The sequence below is a fragment of the Sphaerodactylus townsendi genome, linkage group LG03 (assembly GCF_021028975.2).
Source record: "Sphaerodactylus townsendi isolate TG3544 linkage group LG03, MPM_Stown_v2.3, whole genome shotgun sequence".
NCBI classification, from domain to species: Eukaryota; Metazoa; Chordata; class Lepidosauria; order Squamata; family Sphaerodactylidae; genus Sphaerodactylus; species Sphaerodactylus townsendi.
Window position 1 is genome coordinate 83,236,434 of NC_059427.1, and position 19,034 is coordinate 83,255,467.

General features: G+C 38.8%; 1 protein-coding gene across 5 annotated transcripts in view; it reads right to left on the bottom strand.

The window, feature by feature from the left end:
- The window catches only part of CNOT6 (CCR4-NOT transcription complex subunit 6), a 39,396-nt gene that overhangs the window by 13,970 nt on the left and 6,392 nt on the right, over positions 1-19,034 (bottom strand). For 4 of the 5 annotated variants that reach the window (XM_048487966.1, XM_048487968.1, XM_048487969.1 and 1 more), the window contains 4 exons: positions 16,114-16,242; positions 4,782-4,895; positions 3,705-3,891; positions 848-933 (listed from right to left, as the gene is read on the bottom strand). In XM_048487966.1, coding sequence (XP_048343923.1) covers positions 848-933; positions 3,705-3,891; positions 4,782-4,893 — 385 coding nt within the window. In that variant the 5' untranslated portion in view covers positions 4,894-4,895; positions 16,114-16,242. The remainder of the gene's footprint in view (positions 1-847; positions 934-3,704; positions 3,892-4,781; positions 4,896-16,113; positions 16,243-19,034) is intronic. The other variant, XM_048487964.1, reaches the window with a different exon arrangement.

Below are 19,034 nucleotides of genomic sequence, written 5' to 3' on the forward strand. Positions count from 1 at the left end.
ATAAAAGGTAGCATATGGGAAGCTTAATTTAGAACATGGGAGCTAGAACTAGAACTGTTGCTGAAAAGGAGAGACTTTATTGAATTATCAAAAGTTCCTTTGGGCTGGGGGTGATGGAAAGAAACTCCAGTCAAAAACAGGCATGAACCGATTTAGTCATGTCAGTGCAGCTTTCTAAAAGGATTACATTAATGAAGAAAACAATGTCTGTGGTGTGAATGCTATGGACAACGTGCATAGGGATGAGAATGCAGTCCTTTTCTACCCTCCCACAGCAGCCCCTGGATATCTCTACAATACTAGTGCTGGAGAAGTTGCAGAACCTGCATAGACCTGAAGCTGAATGTCAGAGCGAAGCTACAGCAAGAAGGTGAAACCAAGTGAAATCACCCTTCCCTTCCATCAGGGCAAAAAAATGCACTAATGTAGAAGTGGTGCCAGTCTGGTTCCAAAGCCTCAGTGTACTGTTTTTGGTATGTAATTTTCTAATTTTACAATCCACTTTTATTATATTGTTGGCTGTATGTATTACCGCTTTCACTGCATTATTTTCAATTGGTGGAATTTGTTTTGAGTTGCTGAGGAAAAGGCTATAAATGAAGGAAATAAAGTATATTCTCCATTCCTACAAACATGAGCACCAATATTCAGAATTCTTGGGATTTACTGAGAGAAGGGGTGAGAGAACTACACACAAACACATCCTTATGGACTGCTCCACAGGATCCAACAGAAAATACAACGTAGGTAGTAAAGTGATTACTGCTGGTTGTGGTAAAATGGTTACAGCTGAAGAATGAGATCAAATAAAGACAAGTACAAAAGGCAAAGAAAAAAAAATGCATACCTTTCAAACCCAATGTCTGTAACTGAAACAGTTTCCCCAGCTCAAAGGGTAGAACTCGTAACAGGTTGTTATTTAAATGGAGTTCCCTATTAGCAAAAGTCACATGAAGACAAAAGTAGTAAAAAAGTTAATTATTTAAAACTAAAATTGTGTAACTACAGGGGAGAAATTCTACTAAAACAGCATGTTTTTAAAAGAATGAAAGACTGGCCTGGGAGGATTAGCAATCTTGCAGAATTTGAAGATATTAATTTTTATGAATTAATATACACTAAAGAGCAAGACTTCTAAACATAATCTTGTTAAAGCGTTAAGAGACAAAAACCCAGCCATGAAGCAACAACAGTTCCAACATCATGGATCTATACCAATCAAAACAACAAAAGGAGTCAATATGCAATACTTTTCAAAACAGCACCATAATTACTTATTTAAAACATTTATTAACTGCCTTTCACCCTTACAGAAACGCAAGATGATTTATAGTATAAATGATGACAATATAAATGATGATAAAAACACAGTGAAGTATATAAAATACCCAAACCCACAAATTTAAAATCAATAATTTAAAACTGCCGGAAGGCAAAAGAACTAACATTCACAAGCAAGCTGACGGCCCTACTTGTCGCTTCTAGGCTTCTGTGCTCATAAGTACGATGTTTAAAAAAACTGTATCTGTAGATATCAGCATATTTCAACATTTTGTGAAACAATTAATTGCATAACTGGCAAAATTATAAGAACTATTGAAAATGTTAAGAAGCTATTTATTCAGGCAAAACAGTTTAAATTAAATTAATCCTAGCCTAGTAATTTTTACAGCAATTTATTGAATAACTATTACCCTAAGAATGCTGAGTCAGTTTTTTTAAAAAAATTCCAATTTCCAATAGCCTTTCTAGGTATAGCGACCTCTCAAACTGTTTATTACCAATCATTCTATGAGCATACGTATGTAATGAATGCTCTAATTCATAGGAATACTGATATGATTACAGTTATCTTTGTCGAAGGCTTTCACGGCTGGATTCAACTGGTTGTTGTGGGTTTTCTGGCTGTGTGACCATGGTCTAGTAGATCTTGTTCCTAACGCTTCACCAGCATCTGTGGCTGCATCTTCAGAGGTGGCTGCATCTTCAGAGGTGTATCACAAAGGGAAGTCTGTTACACACTGTGTCCACAGTATATAACAGACTTCCCTCTGTGATACACCTCTGAAAATGCCAGCCACAGATGCAGGTGAAACATTAGGAACAAGACCTACCAGACCACAGCCACACAGCCCAGAAAACCCACAACAACCAGTAGTTATCTTTGTTTTTTATTAGTTTCCATACCCAGATCCCTTCCATTGCCATTATCAGGGAAGACCTTTTGTGCACTTTATATACATCAGAGTATTTCACGGCTGTTCCTGAGAAACAGGGATCCATGATCTAATGATTAGGCTGTTAATATTTGAGAATCCAAGGGACCAAGTCAGCACACATTTCTAATGACCCTGTCACCTTTCAATATATCAGGACAATTTCAGATACAATTCCTGGTTGGATCCTGGAGTTTGGTTGGGCCTCTATGAATGCATCTCACAAAGTGTTTTTTCTAAACCTACTCTATACTCAGAAACAATTTTTCCACGAATATGAAAAGGTAATTAGAAGTAACAGTGTCATGCCAGGCATGAGTGATCAACAGAATGATAACTTTTAATCACAGAGACATGTACTGGGAGATGAACGATATAATCACATAACGTAATTGAATAATTTCAGATGAATATGTTTCACAGATATAGCAACCTGGAAGAAAGCATCACCATGATACTTTTATGGTGTTACTCTACCTGCACCTACTATGACCAAAATTAAACTGAGCATCTGTATTCGAAATTACAATTAAACTTTGCCACGGATGCTACTACATGAACAGTAAATCAAACTATGAATTCTGGAGAGTGATGGAATGGGCTTCAAAAATACTCAGTGAGTTACCCCAGCCTTATTTTTTGAACACAAAATGTTCTGCCTTCAGTACTCAGGTGGGTGGGGACTAGAAACGAAGCCTTTTCAGAAGAGATGCCAAACAGTGTAACACTCAGTATAACTCTCAGTGTAACACACACACACACACAAAAGTTTCTTTGCTGGGCATCAAAAATCAGGTAAAGGCAACCCCATTTAACTATGCTTTTCACAGGTGATTTTCTACTGTTACTGCCAATTTAGTCACTTTTAATGATTTCAGGAATTATAATGTGCTTATTTCACTGAGTAATTATTAACTCTCTTGGACTCTTCTTGAAACTAAAAAGTGAGGTATACACAAAATAAATGACACAATTTTATGAAGACACCAAAAAATAATAGCAGAAATATCTATTCACCCCAAAAGACAAAGAACTATTTTAGAACAAGTTTCATTCAAACTCTGAACAGCACCAGTCATCCAGGTACAGACAATTGGCACAGAACTGACTGCTAATCTAAGAGGCTATGAAGCAAGTTTAGTGCTTGAATCCATCTTTCCACAAAGTAATCAACCATCCCAAGCAAATTTGGAATGACTCTCACATCTGAAACTGGCAACAGTTTAAATAGGTTCACTGCACTCTTCTTGGAGAACCAAAGTAATTATTTAAAAAATTGTGTGATCTGGAGTGCAGAGTATAAATAAGCAATTCAGAATTTCAAAGGCACTAGAAGTCAAGATTCCAATGCAAAGTGGAAACAAATCAAACATTAATTCAAAATCCTTAGAAGCTGACAGGATCAAGATTTTTGCTGAACTGCAGTACACAAGCTTACAATTTCACTGTTCACATTAGACCCTCAGATGAGATATTCACGTTGTATACCTGAGTGACACCATGTTTCCGAGCTCTGCTGGTAAACTGCGGATTTTATTAGAGGACAGGTCCAAATACACTAGATTGTGAAGCTTGGCAATGTCTGAAGGAATACGGGATAAGGAGTTGTCACTGAGATGCAAGGCTGTCAAGTGGGTCAGTGACCACAAGGTTGAACTTAGGCTTCTTACTTTCCCTGGAAAATAAACAGGAACACAGATCATTATTTTCATCCAGACATACACAAACTGCCATGTACATGAAATGTAAAAGGCTAAAATTGCTTCCTCCTCCACCCAATGTCTTTCATTTCAAAAGTAAACACATTTCCCATTATTTCTGTACCATACAGCAACTGAACCTCTTCATACTTCAGCATTTTAATCTCTCACATTTATTTTGGGCATAAACAAATCCTTCCTTGTAGGAGAGCAAAAACCACAGAAAGAAAAAGCATGCTCAAGTATGCCATCTCATGGAATAGCCGATCTGATAGGTGGCCATCCAGAACTGCACTCCCACCTCTAATCAAAAGTACAGAGGTGGGATTAGGATTAAGAAAGAAGATGTGAGAATGGATAAACTTTAACTATCACTTGACTGTAAGAGAATGTTCTGATTACAACACTCAGTTTCAAGATACAACCAATCACTATGCCTTATGTCAGCGGTTCTCAACCTTCCTAATGCCGCGACCCTTTAATACAGTTCCTCATGCTGTGGTGACCCCCAACGCTAACATTTATCCATTTTACAGATGGAGAACACTGATGCAGAGAGTCTTAGGCGACCCCTGTGAAAGGGTCGTTTGACCCCACAAAGGGGTCGCGACCCCAGAGAACCACTGCCATACAGGGGAGATGACCTGCATTTAATCTTCTGTAGCATCTACACCTTTTTCCAACTGTCTGTTGACTAAACTGGGGAAAAACTGGCAACAGTGAATAGCCCAGAAAGTTCAAGATGGGCATATTTAAAAAGAGGAGGGATTATTTAAAACAAGTTGGAAAGAAGTTTTAGGCAACAATTTAATTAAAATCAAATTTTATTCATTATAGCTTGTACAACAGATCTTCATTCACATACCAGTTATTTCCAACTCTGCCCAGTGTGATTTTTTCCCATTGGCTGCTTCTTCTGAGGACATAATTGTGTACATCCTCCGTGGATCAGGTGGATCGTACTTTTCTTTGGGCATTCCTGTCATCAATAAAGGAAAAACATGTTACCCAAACAAATATAACCTCTGTTATAAAGGCAAAAAACTTTCCAGAAACAAACTCCCTTTTCATAGGTTAGAAGTGACATATCATGCAGTCTTCCACCATTCTAAGTGTTCCAGTTTCCACAAAACCCTATTGCAAGTAAGTATCTGTTTATAGCATCAAAACATTTAGTAATTTGGAAAAACCAAGGTCCGCTACTGCTAAAGACATGGAAATGAAGTATTGTGGATAGCCTTAACACAAGTAATCCCCAAACCCTTATTACACACACAAAATCATAAACATGTATAAATATGACTGTAGGTTCTGAATGATGCCTAACCTGCAACTGGCATAAAATAAATGATTACCAATATTACCCTGATCAAGAAACAAGTAAAAACCAAACAATTGAGAAATAAACTGTTTATTTAACAGTACTCCATTAACAAATGATTTCTTAGAATGCCTATACAAGTATCTATGCTTTGTATTGTCGAAGGCTATCTATCCTTTCATTACTTCAAACTACATCACAGGAGTTAATGCTACTATGCTGCTTTGCTGGCACAGTGGGCAGAAATGTTTCAGCTTCATTTACTGCTAACAGATTTATTGTTGGCTGAGTTTTCTGGCTTAATTTTGTTTTTAATAGAATTGTATACAGTGTGACTTGTGATGGTGAACACAGTCTGTGAGCAATATATTGTGCCACTAGAGCTTCATAAACTAGCTGGTTTTGAAACCTGGGCTAGGTTGTCACCAATTTATGGATAACACTCAGCTTATGGATATCACTCAATTCCAGCTGATCTCAGAGAGGTTGTGGAGGCCTGGAGTTTTGAGAGAATGCATCTTAACAAACCGAGGCTGAATCCCAACAAGACATTTCCTACTGAGGAGCAGAAATGCTTACCCGGGATGTAAGGTGTCACCTGTTCTGGTTAGATTGCACATGCCTAGAAGGAACAGTGCCATAAACTGGTACTCTTGGATCCAGGTTCAACTGGTTAGCCAACTGCAGTCTTTCCTACACAGAAAAGATCTGGCCATGGTGGTACATGCCCTAGTTACATCTAGACTACTGCAATGCACTCAATGTGGGGCTGCTCTTGAGTATCGAGAAACTTCAACTGGTGCAGAATGCTGCAGCCAAGATGTTGACTGAAGTGGGCTGTAGGGATCATATAATTCCAGTTTTGGCACATATATATTAGCTCCCAATCAAAGCACAACTGAAGGTATTGATCTTTAAAGCCCTGTATGGTTTGGAATCAGCATATCTGAAGGACCGCCTATTCCTTTATGAACCTACCAAACTCCTGTGATCATTTTCCAAGGCCCTGATTCGGGTGGCCCCGCATTCTGACATTAGGCAGGTGACAACCCGGGAGAGGGCCTTCTTGGTCACGAAAAATGGGAGGGGGAGAACAACATAGCTCCACCAACACCACAACACACAAACATTAATGCACAGCTTGTCTTGACAAGACAAATTTCTTTTAACTTAAAACAGTCTATACAACTGCACAATTTGTCAAGTTGCTAAACTGTATCAGGGCCAAGTGGACACTTTTTAAAAAGTTGTAGCCCTCCACCTTGTCATTCCCTTTAAATCACAAACCAGCTACCCATGGTTAGCCCTCTCCTTCCATACAAGTCAAGCACCTCCAAGAATAGCTGCTGCCCCTAAAGTCTGTTGCCTAAGACCACATACTGCTTCATTGTATGACTATACCAGGATTGTTGCATTTCAGCAGTGTGGTTTATTATCAATATTACTAATCTGACATTAGAGTCCAGAAGACTCCAAGGAATATATTTGTTTAAAGATTTAAGATGTAACTGAATTTACATTCAGCAAAAATGTAATTGTTTGAAGAACTGCTTTAAGACCTTTTTATATTTTTCCTCTTTAAGAATAAAGACAGTGTTTCAATAGTCCCTGTAGCCCCAAATGCAGTGGTGAAGCTCCCAGGGGACGTGGGGGTGCGCCACGCACCGGGCCAACGGATTTGAGTCATGTGGGGGGCGCAAAATTCCCCCCCGCCCCCCCCCACACACTTAGTTTAGGAAACCGAGCAAGCTGGAGAACAGGCCTGCCTGTTCTGGTGGGAACTACATTTCCCAGGAGACCCTGGGAAATGTAGTTACCACCAGAACAGGAAGGCCTGTTCTCCAGCCTGCTCGGTTTCCTAAACTAATGAAGAGAAGCTGCCACTGAGAGTGTGTGTGTGATTTCCCACGAGGGCCCCACACACACTTACTTTAGGAAACCGAGCAGGCTAGAGAACAGGCCTTCCTGTTCTAGTGGGAACTACATTTCCCAGGGTCTCCTGGGAAATGTAGTTCCCACACAGGCAGGCCTGTTCTGCAGCCTGTTCGGTTTTCCTAGCAAAATGATGGGGTGCTGTAAGGGGAAATCACTACCTACCTGCCAGCCAGATACTTTAGAAAACTGAGCAGGCTGGAGGCACTCTGGCCCAGCTACGCCTCTGCCCAAATGCCTCCTAATCCTTTTCAGTTGGACATTTTGGGTTACAGTGGGAAGGGGAATGAAAGTCATACTCCATGGATTGTCTGTCTGTGTCTGTCTGTCTCCATGGATTGTCTGTCTGTGTCCAAATCAGTACCTGAAGTCTATAAGTGATCCTCAGAGTTCACAGTATGTCATAAAAAGTTAAATATGTTAAGAACATACTTCCTCCTTTAATTCAAACATATGGAAATATAGATTTTTAAAAAAATGCCACTCAACAGCAGATAACTGCTTGCATATGCAGATTTTCATTTTCTTCATTTCATTCTGGGATGAAATCTCAAATGCCTAGTAGATGCAATCATTTTCTTACACCTTCCACAACAAAGAATACATTATTATTTGTACAATCAGAACACCTAATTTGTCTATCATAAAAACTGATCTGAGGAGTCCTCATGTAACAATATCTCCTTTATTTTAGATATTACAAATTAGCTTATACATTAATACCAGTTAAAAAATAAAACAGTTGATTTCTAACTGCTTCTCATAATTAATTCTGTGTTGCGCTACCAAAACCAGTTTAGATTTTTTTTAGAAGCGAAATTTCTTCTGGAAACATATATTGGAGAGTTACTACACCTACATATAAGATATTTTTCTTGTAAAGATGCCGCAATAAGCCTACAAGAACAGATTGAGTTATTTATTGCAAAGGCAGGTTTTCCTTAAAAGTTTTCCTTTCAACATAAATGGTTCTCTTTGAGGGAAAAAAGGAACATATGCTGTGCAGTGTCCAATTGGGAACACATAACAGCCTCATTCACAACATTTCAGAATGTGACAGCAACAGTAGATTTGCAGGCAACGCAAAAGAGATTTCTATTTCATCTTTTCTATTTGCAGGCAATGCAAAACAGAGATTTCTATTTCATCTTTTCTATTTGCAGGCAATGCAAAACAGAGATTTCTATTTCATCATTTCTATTTCATCCCCAATACAGTTATGCTAGCTTGGATACAGCCAGCATTTTTGCAAATTCTTATCCTTATTGGAGCTCTCATTCCACATGTAAAAGATCTTACATGTAAGAAGCCCCATGACCCCCAGTGTAGCCTTTTTCAATGGTTAAAAGGGATCCCTCCTCCCTTTCTTACAGGCAAAAAAGCTGGCTGGATCTAACCCATTGCAACAAGTTTTTAACTTTGCATTTCAATAGGAAATGCCTAAAATTTATCACTTCCTCTTTTAAAATAGAACAAACCAACCCTGTGAATTCAAATGTACCTTTCTTGTAGTTTTGTAAGCTGTCCTTACAATTTTAATACTTTCTGTTCAGAACACATCAACTGCTTTTTCTTTAGCTATTCTAAGTCATTCTCTTTGTATATTAAATACCACCAAGGCCTAGCTTGACAATGCCATATTTTTGGAAGGTTAAACAATGAAAACAATAGGTTACTCTTGGGGTACTGAAGTTTGTTCCAATGGAAATTTAGGGTGTTATGTAAAAATTTTAGAAACAAAAAAATTGTCTTCGTAGTATATTAGCCTTTACCTAAAAAGACCATCTTAGCCACACAGGGTTCATCAGTCCTACTTCCCTAGCAGCAAATTACATGATATATCCTGCAAATACAGCCTATATAAAAAAAACCTCACTTGTAACTGATGGCACTAGTCATTCATAGGGATACTGAAATTCTTAAAGCACTTTCATACTACCAGGGAAATATGAATGTTCACACTCACCCTAACAGAGAAGCCCAAACCAGAACATTTTGACACCTGTTAAGACTCAGAATACAAAGGCTATCTCATAACTGAAGCGGTAGCACAAAGGAAGCCAATGCACATAGGGGACAGAACATCAACACAGAATTACCACTGTCCCATCACATAACAGGAAATCAGTCCTCCATCTTATGGATGATTTTCATCAGGCAAGCTATATGGCCCAAGATAGCCATTTCAGTTTATGATATATATTTAAAGTTATTTTATATATAATGTTAATGCATAAGTTTACTTTATAAGAACCTGCAGTGATCCACAGTTCCAGAGCCAGGATCCATATTTAAACCCCAACCTACACTACAAAGTGCACCTAATCTTATATAATACATATCTATGTATGCACCTATCTATCTTTGGGCACAGATGAATATGACTGTGGTATAACCCAGCAAAGTCAAACTGAACTCCTATATAGTGTGTTTGGGCCTGTGGGGTGGGGTGCTCGAAGGTGGGACCAACAAGACAGCTGAACTGTTCCTTAAACCACAGATTTTTTCCTAGGATTTTTTTCCCCAGGCAGGAGGTACTTCTAATCATGCCACCCCTTTGCTGACCAAAGGAAACAAGAGAGTGTGGAGACACAGATCTGTCCTTGAACTGTATTGGGAAATGGATGCTTTTGTTTTTTTGAAGCAGGGTAAAATCAAGTTATGTTTTAAGGAATTCTATTACACATTTTTTTACTCAATAACTCTCTCAAGCCACATTACTTAATCTTCAAATGTCAATGAAAGGTTTTGCAACTAAAAATGAAAAGTGATCATAAAAATCTGAATTGAAATCACTATGCATAAAGGTTTTCTTACATACTGAATTACCTTGGCTGCAACTTCACATGATGAAATCTCATAGCTGGGCTAGGTGCCACTGCAGTGAAAACAATCTGAATGGCCTGTGTGTGCATTTCTGCACTTTTTAAATGCTTTATTCAAAAATAATCTGTGTGATAGTAATATATACTGTTTTTATTATTGCCACTAATATTTACTGTATATTTTGTTTGTCATTTTGAAGTGAATTAGAACTGAAAGGTATCTAACTTTGAGAAAACTGACACTCAGATGTTGTGTAACAGCATAGTCTGCACAGATGACGTCAACATTGCTTTTAGCCAGTTATTAGATGTGCAGTGATAGATGCACTCCTGCTCTAATATGGAATAATTCACACATGCATCTTCACAGAGTTCCCACTATGAGCTGCCAGATTCTCACGGATCATATTCTACATACAAAACATTCAAATCAGATGTCACATCAAACCATTTTTCTACAGCAGCTTTCCCCAGAAACTGCTTCATACATGACATGCTATATACGCCCCCAAATATCAACCACAGTTTCATATTACCTCAGACACGATACTTTTCAGTGAGTTCAGTTCACATATTCTGCCACTTTATCAAGTACTGTGACATTAACTGACCGAAAATATACAACCATGGTTTAAATAGCTCTAAAATTTCAAGCACTAACTGGAAGCCTTATTCCAAAAAGAAGATCTTTCAATGCCAGACTCTGTGTTCGCCAACTAACAAGAAAATTACAGATGTGTCATAAGAACGATCTAGTCTCATATTCTGACTGTCTAGTCCCACACTCTGCCTGCCACAGTGGGCAAACCCATGTTTCTGAGAAGCTCTCAAGCTTGTCATGAAGGTAACTCTGCTCCCATATCACACAAAGTATGTTTTGTTTATACCTGTAAAATAAAGTGCAACACAGTACTATAACAAAGACTGACAAACATGCAGCTCATCTGCTACTGGATTAGTCATTGTGGCATTTTTTAAAAAAGAACAGCATATGATTTCATGAGGCAAAGACCACCATCAGATATATCAAGTAGCTACCAAAATGAAAGATTTTACAGACACATACCCTCAGTACAAAGGGGAAAGCGTTCCTTTATTTAAAATTTCTGTGCTGCCTTTGCGCCAGATGCAGATATTAAAAACTGCTTTTAAATTCATTAACACTGCAGCATTAAAATAGTAAAATTAAAAGTTCATCAGTCAAAAAACAAAATTCTACCACCTATATCAGTTACATATCAAACAGCAGTATAGTTAAAACTGAAAAGTCAAGCTTGTTTACCCGGGAGATACTTAGCGCAGCATCTAAAAGGTGACAAAAATAATGCTGGATGAACACTCCCCAGAAAGAAGCTCTATAAATAGGGTGCAACACGAAGGCAACCCTATTCTATGCCCCCCACACCTAACTTACAAGGACACCTAAAGAAGGGCTTTCAGTGACAGTCTTTGCCACAAGTCCTTCAGATACCTGGGTTCCAGATTGTTTACAATTCTATAATGTTTAAAACCAGGAATTTGTGTCCCGAAACAAACAAAAAACTCAAGATAACCAACAAATACACTGTATCCTGAACCAGGTAAAATTTCCAAATACTTTTGAAAGCTATATAAAAAGCTCTCCCTGAAGCACAGATATGTATAAAGAACATCTCTTTCCCAGAGGGATCACAGCTGCTATCCAAGTTAACATTTTAAACATGCTCCAAACTACAACAATCACTTACAGGGCACACAAGAAATACAGGATCTAAGAGAATCTCCAAACTTGAGGAGAATACTTCCTTTGGCTGCAACTGTAAAGCATCTCCACACTCAGTTAAATACTTACATCATAGAGTGGGAAGGGAGGCTGTACAAGCCATCTAGTACAACCCCCTGCTGAATGCAGGATTACCCTAAAGCATCCCTAACAAGTGTTTTTATCCAGATGCTGCTTGAAGACTGCCAGTGTGGGGGAGCTCACCACCTCCCTAGGCAGCCAATTCCGCTGCTGAACTATTCTTACTTTAATTTTTTCTACTATACAGCAAGCACCTTTCTGCCTGTAATTTATAACCATTATTATGAGTCCTACTCTCTGTACCAACAAGAACAGCTCCCTGCCCTGCCTCTGAAATATTTAAAAGGAGCAATCATGTCCCCCTTAACCTTCTCTTCTGCAAACTGAACATTCCCAAGAGCCTCAGCCTTTTCTCATAGGGCTTCAGGCCGCTGATCACCCTCATCACTCTCTTCTGTACTCGCTTTATTCTGTCCACATCCATTTTGAAGTGAGGCCTCCAAAACTGTACTCCAGGTGCAGCCTGACCAATGAGGTGTACAGCTGTACTATGACATCTTGTGATCTGGATGTTATGCCTTTGTTGATACTGCATTAGTCTTGTTTGGTGCTGCAGCATACTGTCTGCTTATATTTAGGCTTGCAGTCCACCCATACTTCAAGATCTTGTTCACACAGTGTTACCCAGAAATGTACCCTCCATCCAGTATGCATGCTTCTCATTTTGTTACCGAGATGTAGACCTTGTCCTTGTTGAATTGCATCTTGTTCACATCCACCCAAAGATCTTTCCAAAGAACTCACTGGATTCTATTTCTGCCTTCCAGTGTGTTTGCTACTCCTTTGCATTTGGTGACATCTGCAAATTTAATAAGTAGTCCCTTCAATCCCCTCATCCAGGGGAGAATTTATAAAAATACTGAAAAGCACCATCCCCAGATCAAACCCCCACTGGGCAACTCAAAACCAAAGAAATGTTATTGACAAATAATCTTTGAGGACAGTTCTCCAACCAATTCTCCAAATCAATTCCCTACCCACCTAACTGTCCTAGAGTCTAGTCTGCAGTGCTCCAGTTTATCCTTCAGAACGTCAAGGGGGAATCCTGTCAAAAGATTTACTGAAACGATCCAGCAAGACACTCTTATTTAGAGGTATGTCCTTCCTTCCATCTCTTGAGCATTCCCTTTTTCTTCTCAGCTTATTGTGGAATTCCCTATTCATCCATGTTGGCTTCTTGGATTCCCAACAATGTTTCCATCTTGTTGGAATAGGGATGACTTGAACTTGCAGTAGCTCATTTTAAGAGAGCCTTTTGCTTCTTTCACTTCCAGCATCCTTCCCCTTGGAATAACTCTCATAGTGTCACTGAGTTAATTAAGTCTGCCCTATTAAACCTAACTTCCTAGGTCTGCCACAGCAAAAGGAATTCTAGGAGGATATGGTTAACTCTCCCTATGGTCCCCACCACCTTCATTCCATGTACTAATTCTTGCCTCTTGCTTAATATTAAGTCAAGTATAGCTGAGTCCTTGTGGTTTCCTCCACCATTTACAAAAGGACATTGTCAGTCAGACAGGTCATGAAATTGTGTGAATGCGGATACTTAGCAGACTTGCCATCATCCCCCACCCCCTCCACGGTTCAATTCATGAGTTTCCATCTCATTAACTCTAAGTTCCTAGTCAGAATATTCACTAGTCAGGACATTCGCATATGGATCCAATGGCTTTCCTAATGTGAAAGAGAGCTCAAAGGAGGTTGAAAACAAGGGCCCATGTAACTCCATACAGTAATGCCAGAGCACAAAGCAATAGCTCCCTACTAGTACCCGACTTGACTAGTCAGGCTGAAGTGAAGCCACTACAGCAGTGTCACAATCTCCTAACCATGCTAAAGGTTGTCTTTAAGAACACCAGGGCAATTCTAGTTGCAAATACCAAGTCCGAGGTGAAAATGGAATGGATCTTAACCTGCATCAAAAAGAAGCAAAACTGCTGAGTGACCCATTATCTATTTGAGCACCTTGACCAAGGAGGTGGTATCACATTTTCCAAAACAGCTCACAATTATCAACACACAAGAGACTAAAGAAAGCTTCCAATACACAACAGTACAAACTAAAAATATCAAATACCATATATACTCGTGTATAAGCCGAGGCACCTAATTTTACTGCCCAAACCTGGGAAAACTTATTGACTCACATAGAAGCTGAGGGTGGGAAGCCGGGAGGCAGAGGGAGCTCCTTATTTGGGCAGTGACTCCCCCTGATGTCACTGCCCAAATAAGGAGCTCCCTTTGCTTCTCAGGGTTTGAGGAAGCCCAGCCAGCCAGGGTGCCTTGGGGTTTCCTCTTCACCCTCCGAGGAGGGCAGCAACAAGCGGCTTGTGCAGCTGCAGGGAGGTCGCCCCGGCCAAGCCCCCAGCCTTGGCAGAGGCCTGAAGAGCTGGCTGGTAAGCGGTGACTCGTGTATAAGCCGAGGGGGCATTTTTTAGCCTTAAAACAGGGCTGAAAAAATCAGCTTATACGCGAGTATATACGGTACAACTAAACAATCACTGCCAATAAAACAGCCACTTAGAATCACAATAAAAACAGCAGCCAAAAAATTCAAAAACCAGTGACATAACCATTGGTTGAAACAAAACATCAATTTAAAGCCTGGAAATATCATTAGGGTTCAAAGTACAGGTAGTTTTTAAAGGTGTGATCTCACAGCTGCCTCATTCAAAGAAGCTTACTTTCTTACTCCCTAGATTCAACTGGCAGCCCTCCCTTGGTTAAATATAACTTGCCAAAATGGGCAAGTATACAGGTGGAATGACAAACCTCTCCACGCATTTTGTCAGCATCCTCAGTTTCCAATAGTTCAAAACAATCCAATCCCAAAGGGATAAGATGGTGCTAAAGCAGTGGTGTTCACTTTATGGCCTGTGGGGAGTGACATTAACCATCACCATCAATCAAGAGCCACGTGACTACCGTATGCCCTGAGTATCAACCCAAGCACATTGACCAAAAAGTGTGAGATACAGCTGTTAATACTAACTGTAATCTTTTAATTGTTAGATTATCTTGGCATACGTAGGGCTGCCTTTCCCTACCACTGTTGAGTCATAGCAAGTCTTTGTCCATCTGGAGTGCTTTTGTTCTCTGCTTTCCCTCCGTCTCCTCAGCATGAGGCCCAGCAACTCAGGGAAAAGAATGTGATTGCCAAGAGACCTGAAGGTGAGCCCTGGAGAATGGCCAGCTTCCTTTATTCCTGGGTGGCTGCTATGGCAATGGTGGATCCAGCATGCTCTCCTCCCAGCAGACACCTGGTTGGTGGGATGAGAGTACAGAGACTGCAGAGAAGGCTGGTGGTGAAGCAATTGGCCAGTTTATTTCCATTCCTGGCATGAAGTCTGCACCCCAAGGAAATTCACAACTTATCCACCTTCCAGTACCTCCAGCAGCAGCTGTTTCAAGGTGTGAAGCACTACTTCCACTGGGCAATGGCCCTGCCTACATTCCTGGATCATGGAAAAGATGCCAAATGGGGTATGGGGCTCAAAAAAACCCCCCATATGTGGCTTCCAAATCACTCAGCATCACGGCTGCATGCTTTTACACAAATTTGTGAGTAAAATGTTAACTGTTCCCTAACGCACATGTTACAGCAACTCTCTAAATTGTAGAAATAGGTATATTAATAGTTATTAAAAATAGCTCTTAAATATTCATCTGTTACAACGTACATCAAGTTTGAGATAGTCCTGTTTATCTTTCGGTTTACAAAATCCAAATCCCCGGATTTGCTCAAACTGTTCTGACTCAGATGTGATATTCTGTCAGAAGTTATTCTGCACAAATGATAGTTCATTCAAAATAATCCATACCTTTATCAGCAGACTTTAAAAAAAATGTGTACAAGTTATTAAGCATCCATTAACTTTTAATGGATTTCAGTACCCATGTGCTGAAATTGTTTTACAAAATATTTAGTTCTAGGATAGGGCTATATACAATTATTAACTTTAATTTAGTTCTGTGTTAAACCCAAATCACACATGCAGAATGACATGGTAACTTTGGAAATTCTACACTTTCATACAATTCAGACAGAACTAATATTCTTTAAATTTACCAAAATTGCTGCATTTCATTTATTTTTCAGCTGAATATGAAAAGAAATCTCTGCGCATATACAGTTTTATGATTTTGCAAACCACAACTATCAGTGGTAACTGTGCACTTACCAGCTATAGTACAGTGCATTACTTCAATCTATTCTTCTTCAAGTCTAATTCCCTATTAGTTGACTAAAAGACTTCCAAATTTACACAATATTTACCGGTTAAAGTGTGCGAGGAAAATAAGGAAATTTCACGCAGCTGTGGATTTTGCACCCCCTGCCATGAGATTTACAGTGCTCCCAGTCAAATCCACATTGGAAGCCACATATGGCTGACCACTAGGAGAGCTGCAAAACAGATTAAGAAAAAGAAGAGAAAATCCAGTTAGACTAGCATTCCTATTTTGAGTAAAAGTAGCAAATAAGCTGAAAACTACATGATTTAAGTGCTTATTTGCATTGCTAACATTTATCAAGAGAAGATTTGAACTTTTTACTCCTAAAGCACTAGCAGTGCTTTGCTATCATGGTGAAAGATGGGTAGGAAGGCTTCTAAGAAAAGCTGGCAGACACTTAAGCAGCTGTAAGTCAAAGTGTTAAAATGACTAATCTTAGACTGAAGAACATTCATCTTTAGCTTGTTCTCTTCCCTCCCATAAAGTCCTTTTTGACACCAGGAATACTGTTTCCCATAGATATGGATCTACAGGACTAAAAAACAGATGGATTAGAGGAGTGAAAAGAGAAAACTTGCCCCTCCCTTCCATCTTCTGTCCATTTAGCAGCTGAGAGACTAGAAGTGGCAGGAAGAGTGATTTCACTCCCTGCCCCTGGTTCAGCTCAGCCACACCCATGTGGATATTAGTCCCTCAGAGCTAGAAGCTCCAAAATTAAGCTTTCAAGTAGATGGAAAAAGACCACTTGGTGGAGGAAGGAAAAAAAAGAGCAGCAATCCTTATACTCACAGATCTCTGCAACCAACCCAAGGTCACTGACTCTCAGGTTTTCAAAAATTGAGGATTCTACCCTTAAGCTATTTTTAACAGTACTGAAGGACACTAAGACAAGCCTATCGATATGGTTACAGTGATCTTCAATTACTTGTCTTATTTTCAGTTCTTAATCTGAACTGAAATACAACCTTACTGTACGCTGGATTCACAGCTGCAAGATGGTTACGTTAATCTATATAAATGATTACCTCAGAATAGATGTACATCTTATCAGTGCCAATTGAAAAGAGAATAATAGCCTGGATTAGAAGGTGAAGCCCAGCAAAAGGAGAGAGTCCTCCTGGACCTTAGGTTCTTCAGTGGAAAAGTCAGAAAAATGAAGGAATATCGAAGAAAAAATACAGCTCTATGAAATATTTTCTGAATGAGCGAAATGCATTAAGACAAACTTGTGTTCCCTTAAAGTGTATAGAAAAAACTTTTCCACAAAACAACCTAGATCATAAACGATTGATTCCACTGCACCCAGTAGAAATATATTTTCAAGTATATGTTGATTGTTTAAACGTAACTAATTTTGTTTAGAGTTGATTTGTTATCATATGCTATATTATAAGATTAAACTGATATCCAAAATGCTAGTTCTATTATGACTACAGGAGTTAATTTCTGTCTAAAATAATATTCACTTTGACTGAAAAATTGTTTTTTCCAATTTATTTTGTCCTACCTTCCAGATGGCAGAATCTAAAATATATGTGCTACTGCATCATAGAGTGCAGCAGTTTGCAGCTCTCTCCAGTATTTTGCTCATAGAAATCCAAGGCATTTTACATTTTTAATCATAAATATGCCAAACAGAACTATTTTATATTTTAAGTAATGATTAATGTAATTAAAGCAATAACACAAGTTTAGCTTTGATGGGAATTAACCACACTTCAGTTTTTCTCTCTACTTCTCTGGGAAAGGAGACATTAAAGTTAAAGGCAAGTTAAAGGTTGAATATTGTCTGAGGAAAGGGGGTAAGTTAAGTGGAACATGTAATGTTCAGCTTAAAATGCCAAATGTAATGTTCAGAATCTTTGCAAGAATGTTAAGGAGTATGAATCAGACAGGGAAACGTTTTGGGGTGAATATATTCTGAAGTTACAAGCAGGCAGGAGCTGAAGTCAAGAAAATCAAACTATCAAGAGTGAAAAAAGTATCTGGACAACAAAACCAATGCTTTATGATATACTGTCTTGCTTACCCCTCTCTCGCACCAACATGTTTGTAGTACACAATTTTAATTCCTCAGCATCGCTTGCTTAAAGAAGCAAGCCAAAATCCTTTTAGATTCATCAAACATTCTGTGTTAATCATTCAAGAAGTTCTTTTTATAATCATTCCCTTGTGAAAATGGAGAATAGACCTAAAATTGTATTTGATATTAAAGAATAAAGGGATTTATTTAACCAGAGATTCAGGAGCGTTTTCTCTCTAGGTCAACTGGTCATGTAGGCAAGCAAAAGATTGTATCACTAAGAAAGATCTTGTCACTAAGGGCTAAGACGTGACAAAAGACATATCTTATAGACCTGTTTGGCATAACTAGCTATATAAGATGGGTTACGGGAATAAACACAGAAATGAAAAGATCAAAGGTTAAGAAGAGAGATGAATCTGATCAGATAATTGAAAATGTGTTTTTCTATATTTTAATGAACATTGAAATGATAGTGAGATATATATAACATGTATTTTACCAGAATCACATATTATATTTGTCAAAATCATTTTTAACCTTTTAAGATGATCTCTGGAATGTATGTGAAATTCTTACACCTTAAAGATGTATTTCTCTATGGGAAAACCCACCCTTAGGAATGTTGGGAACTGGCTATCTTAACTGAAAACCAGAATTGCATATGGGCAGAGAGAGAAGGGGACAGGCAGCTTTTGTGTAACAAGAAATAGTCAAACAAGCCAATTTGATTTTAAGGAAGAAAGCATATGTGGGAGAAATATGATTATACTGGGTATGTCTACTGGTATGATTATGAATTATGACATATGTATTCTTTGTACCTATAAAAGATGATGGTCTTTGTCTGGTTAGGTGTGACTCTCTTAGAGAGATACCCTGTGTTCTGCACAGTAAAAACATTTCTTTCTGGTTCTTTGGTATTATTTCCTTATCAGTCT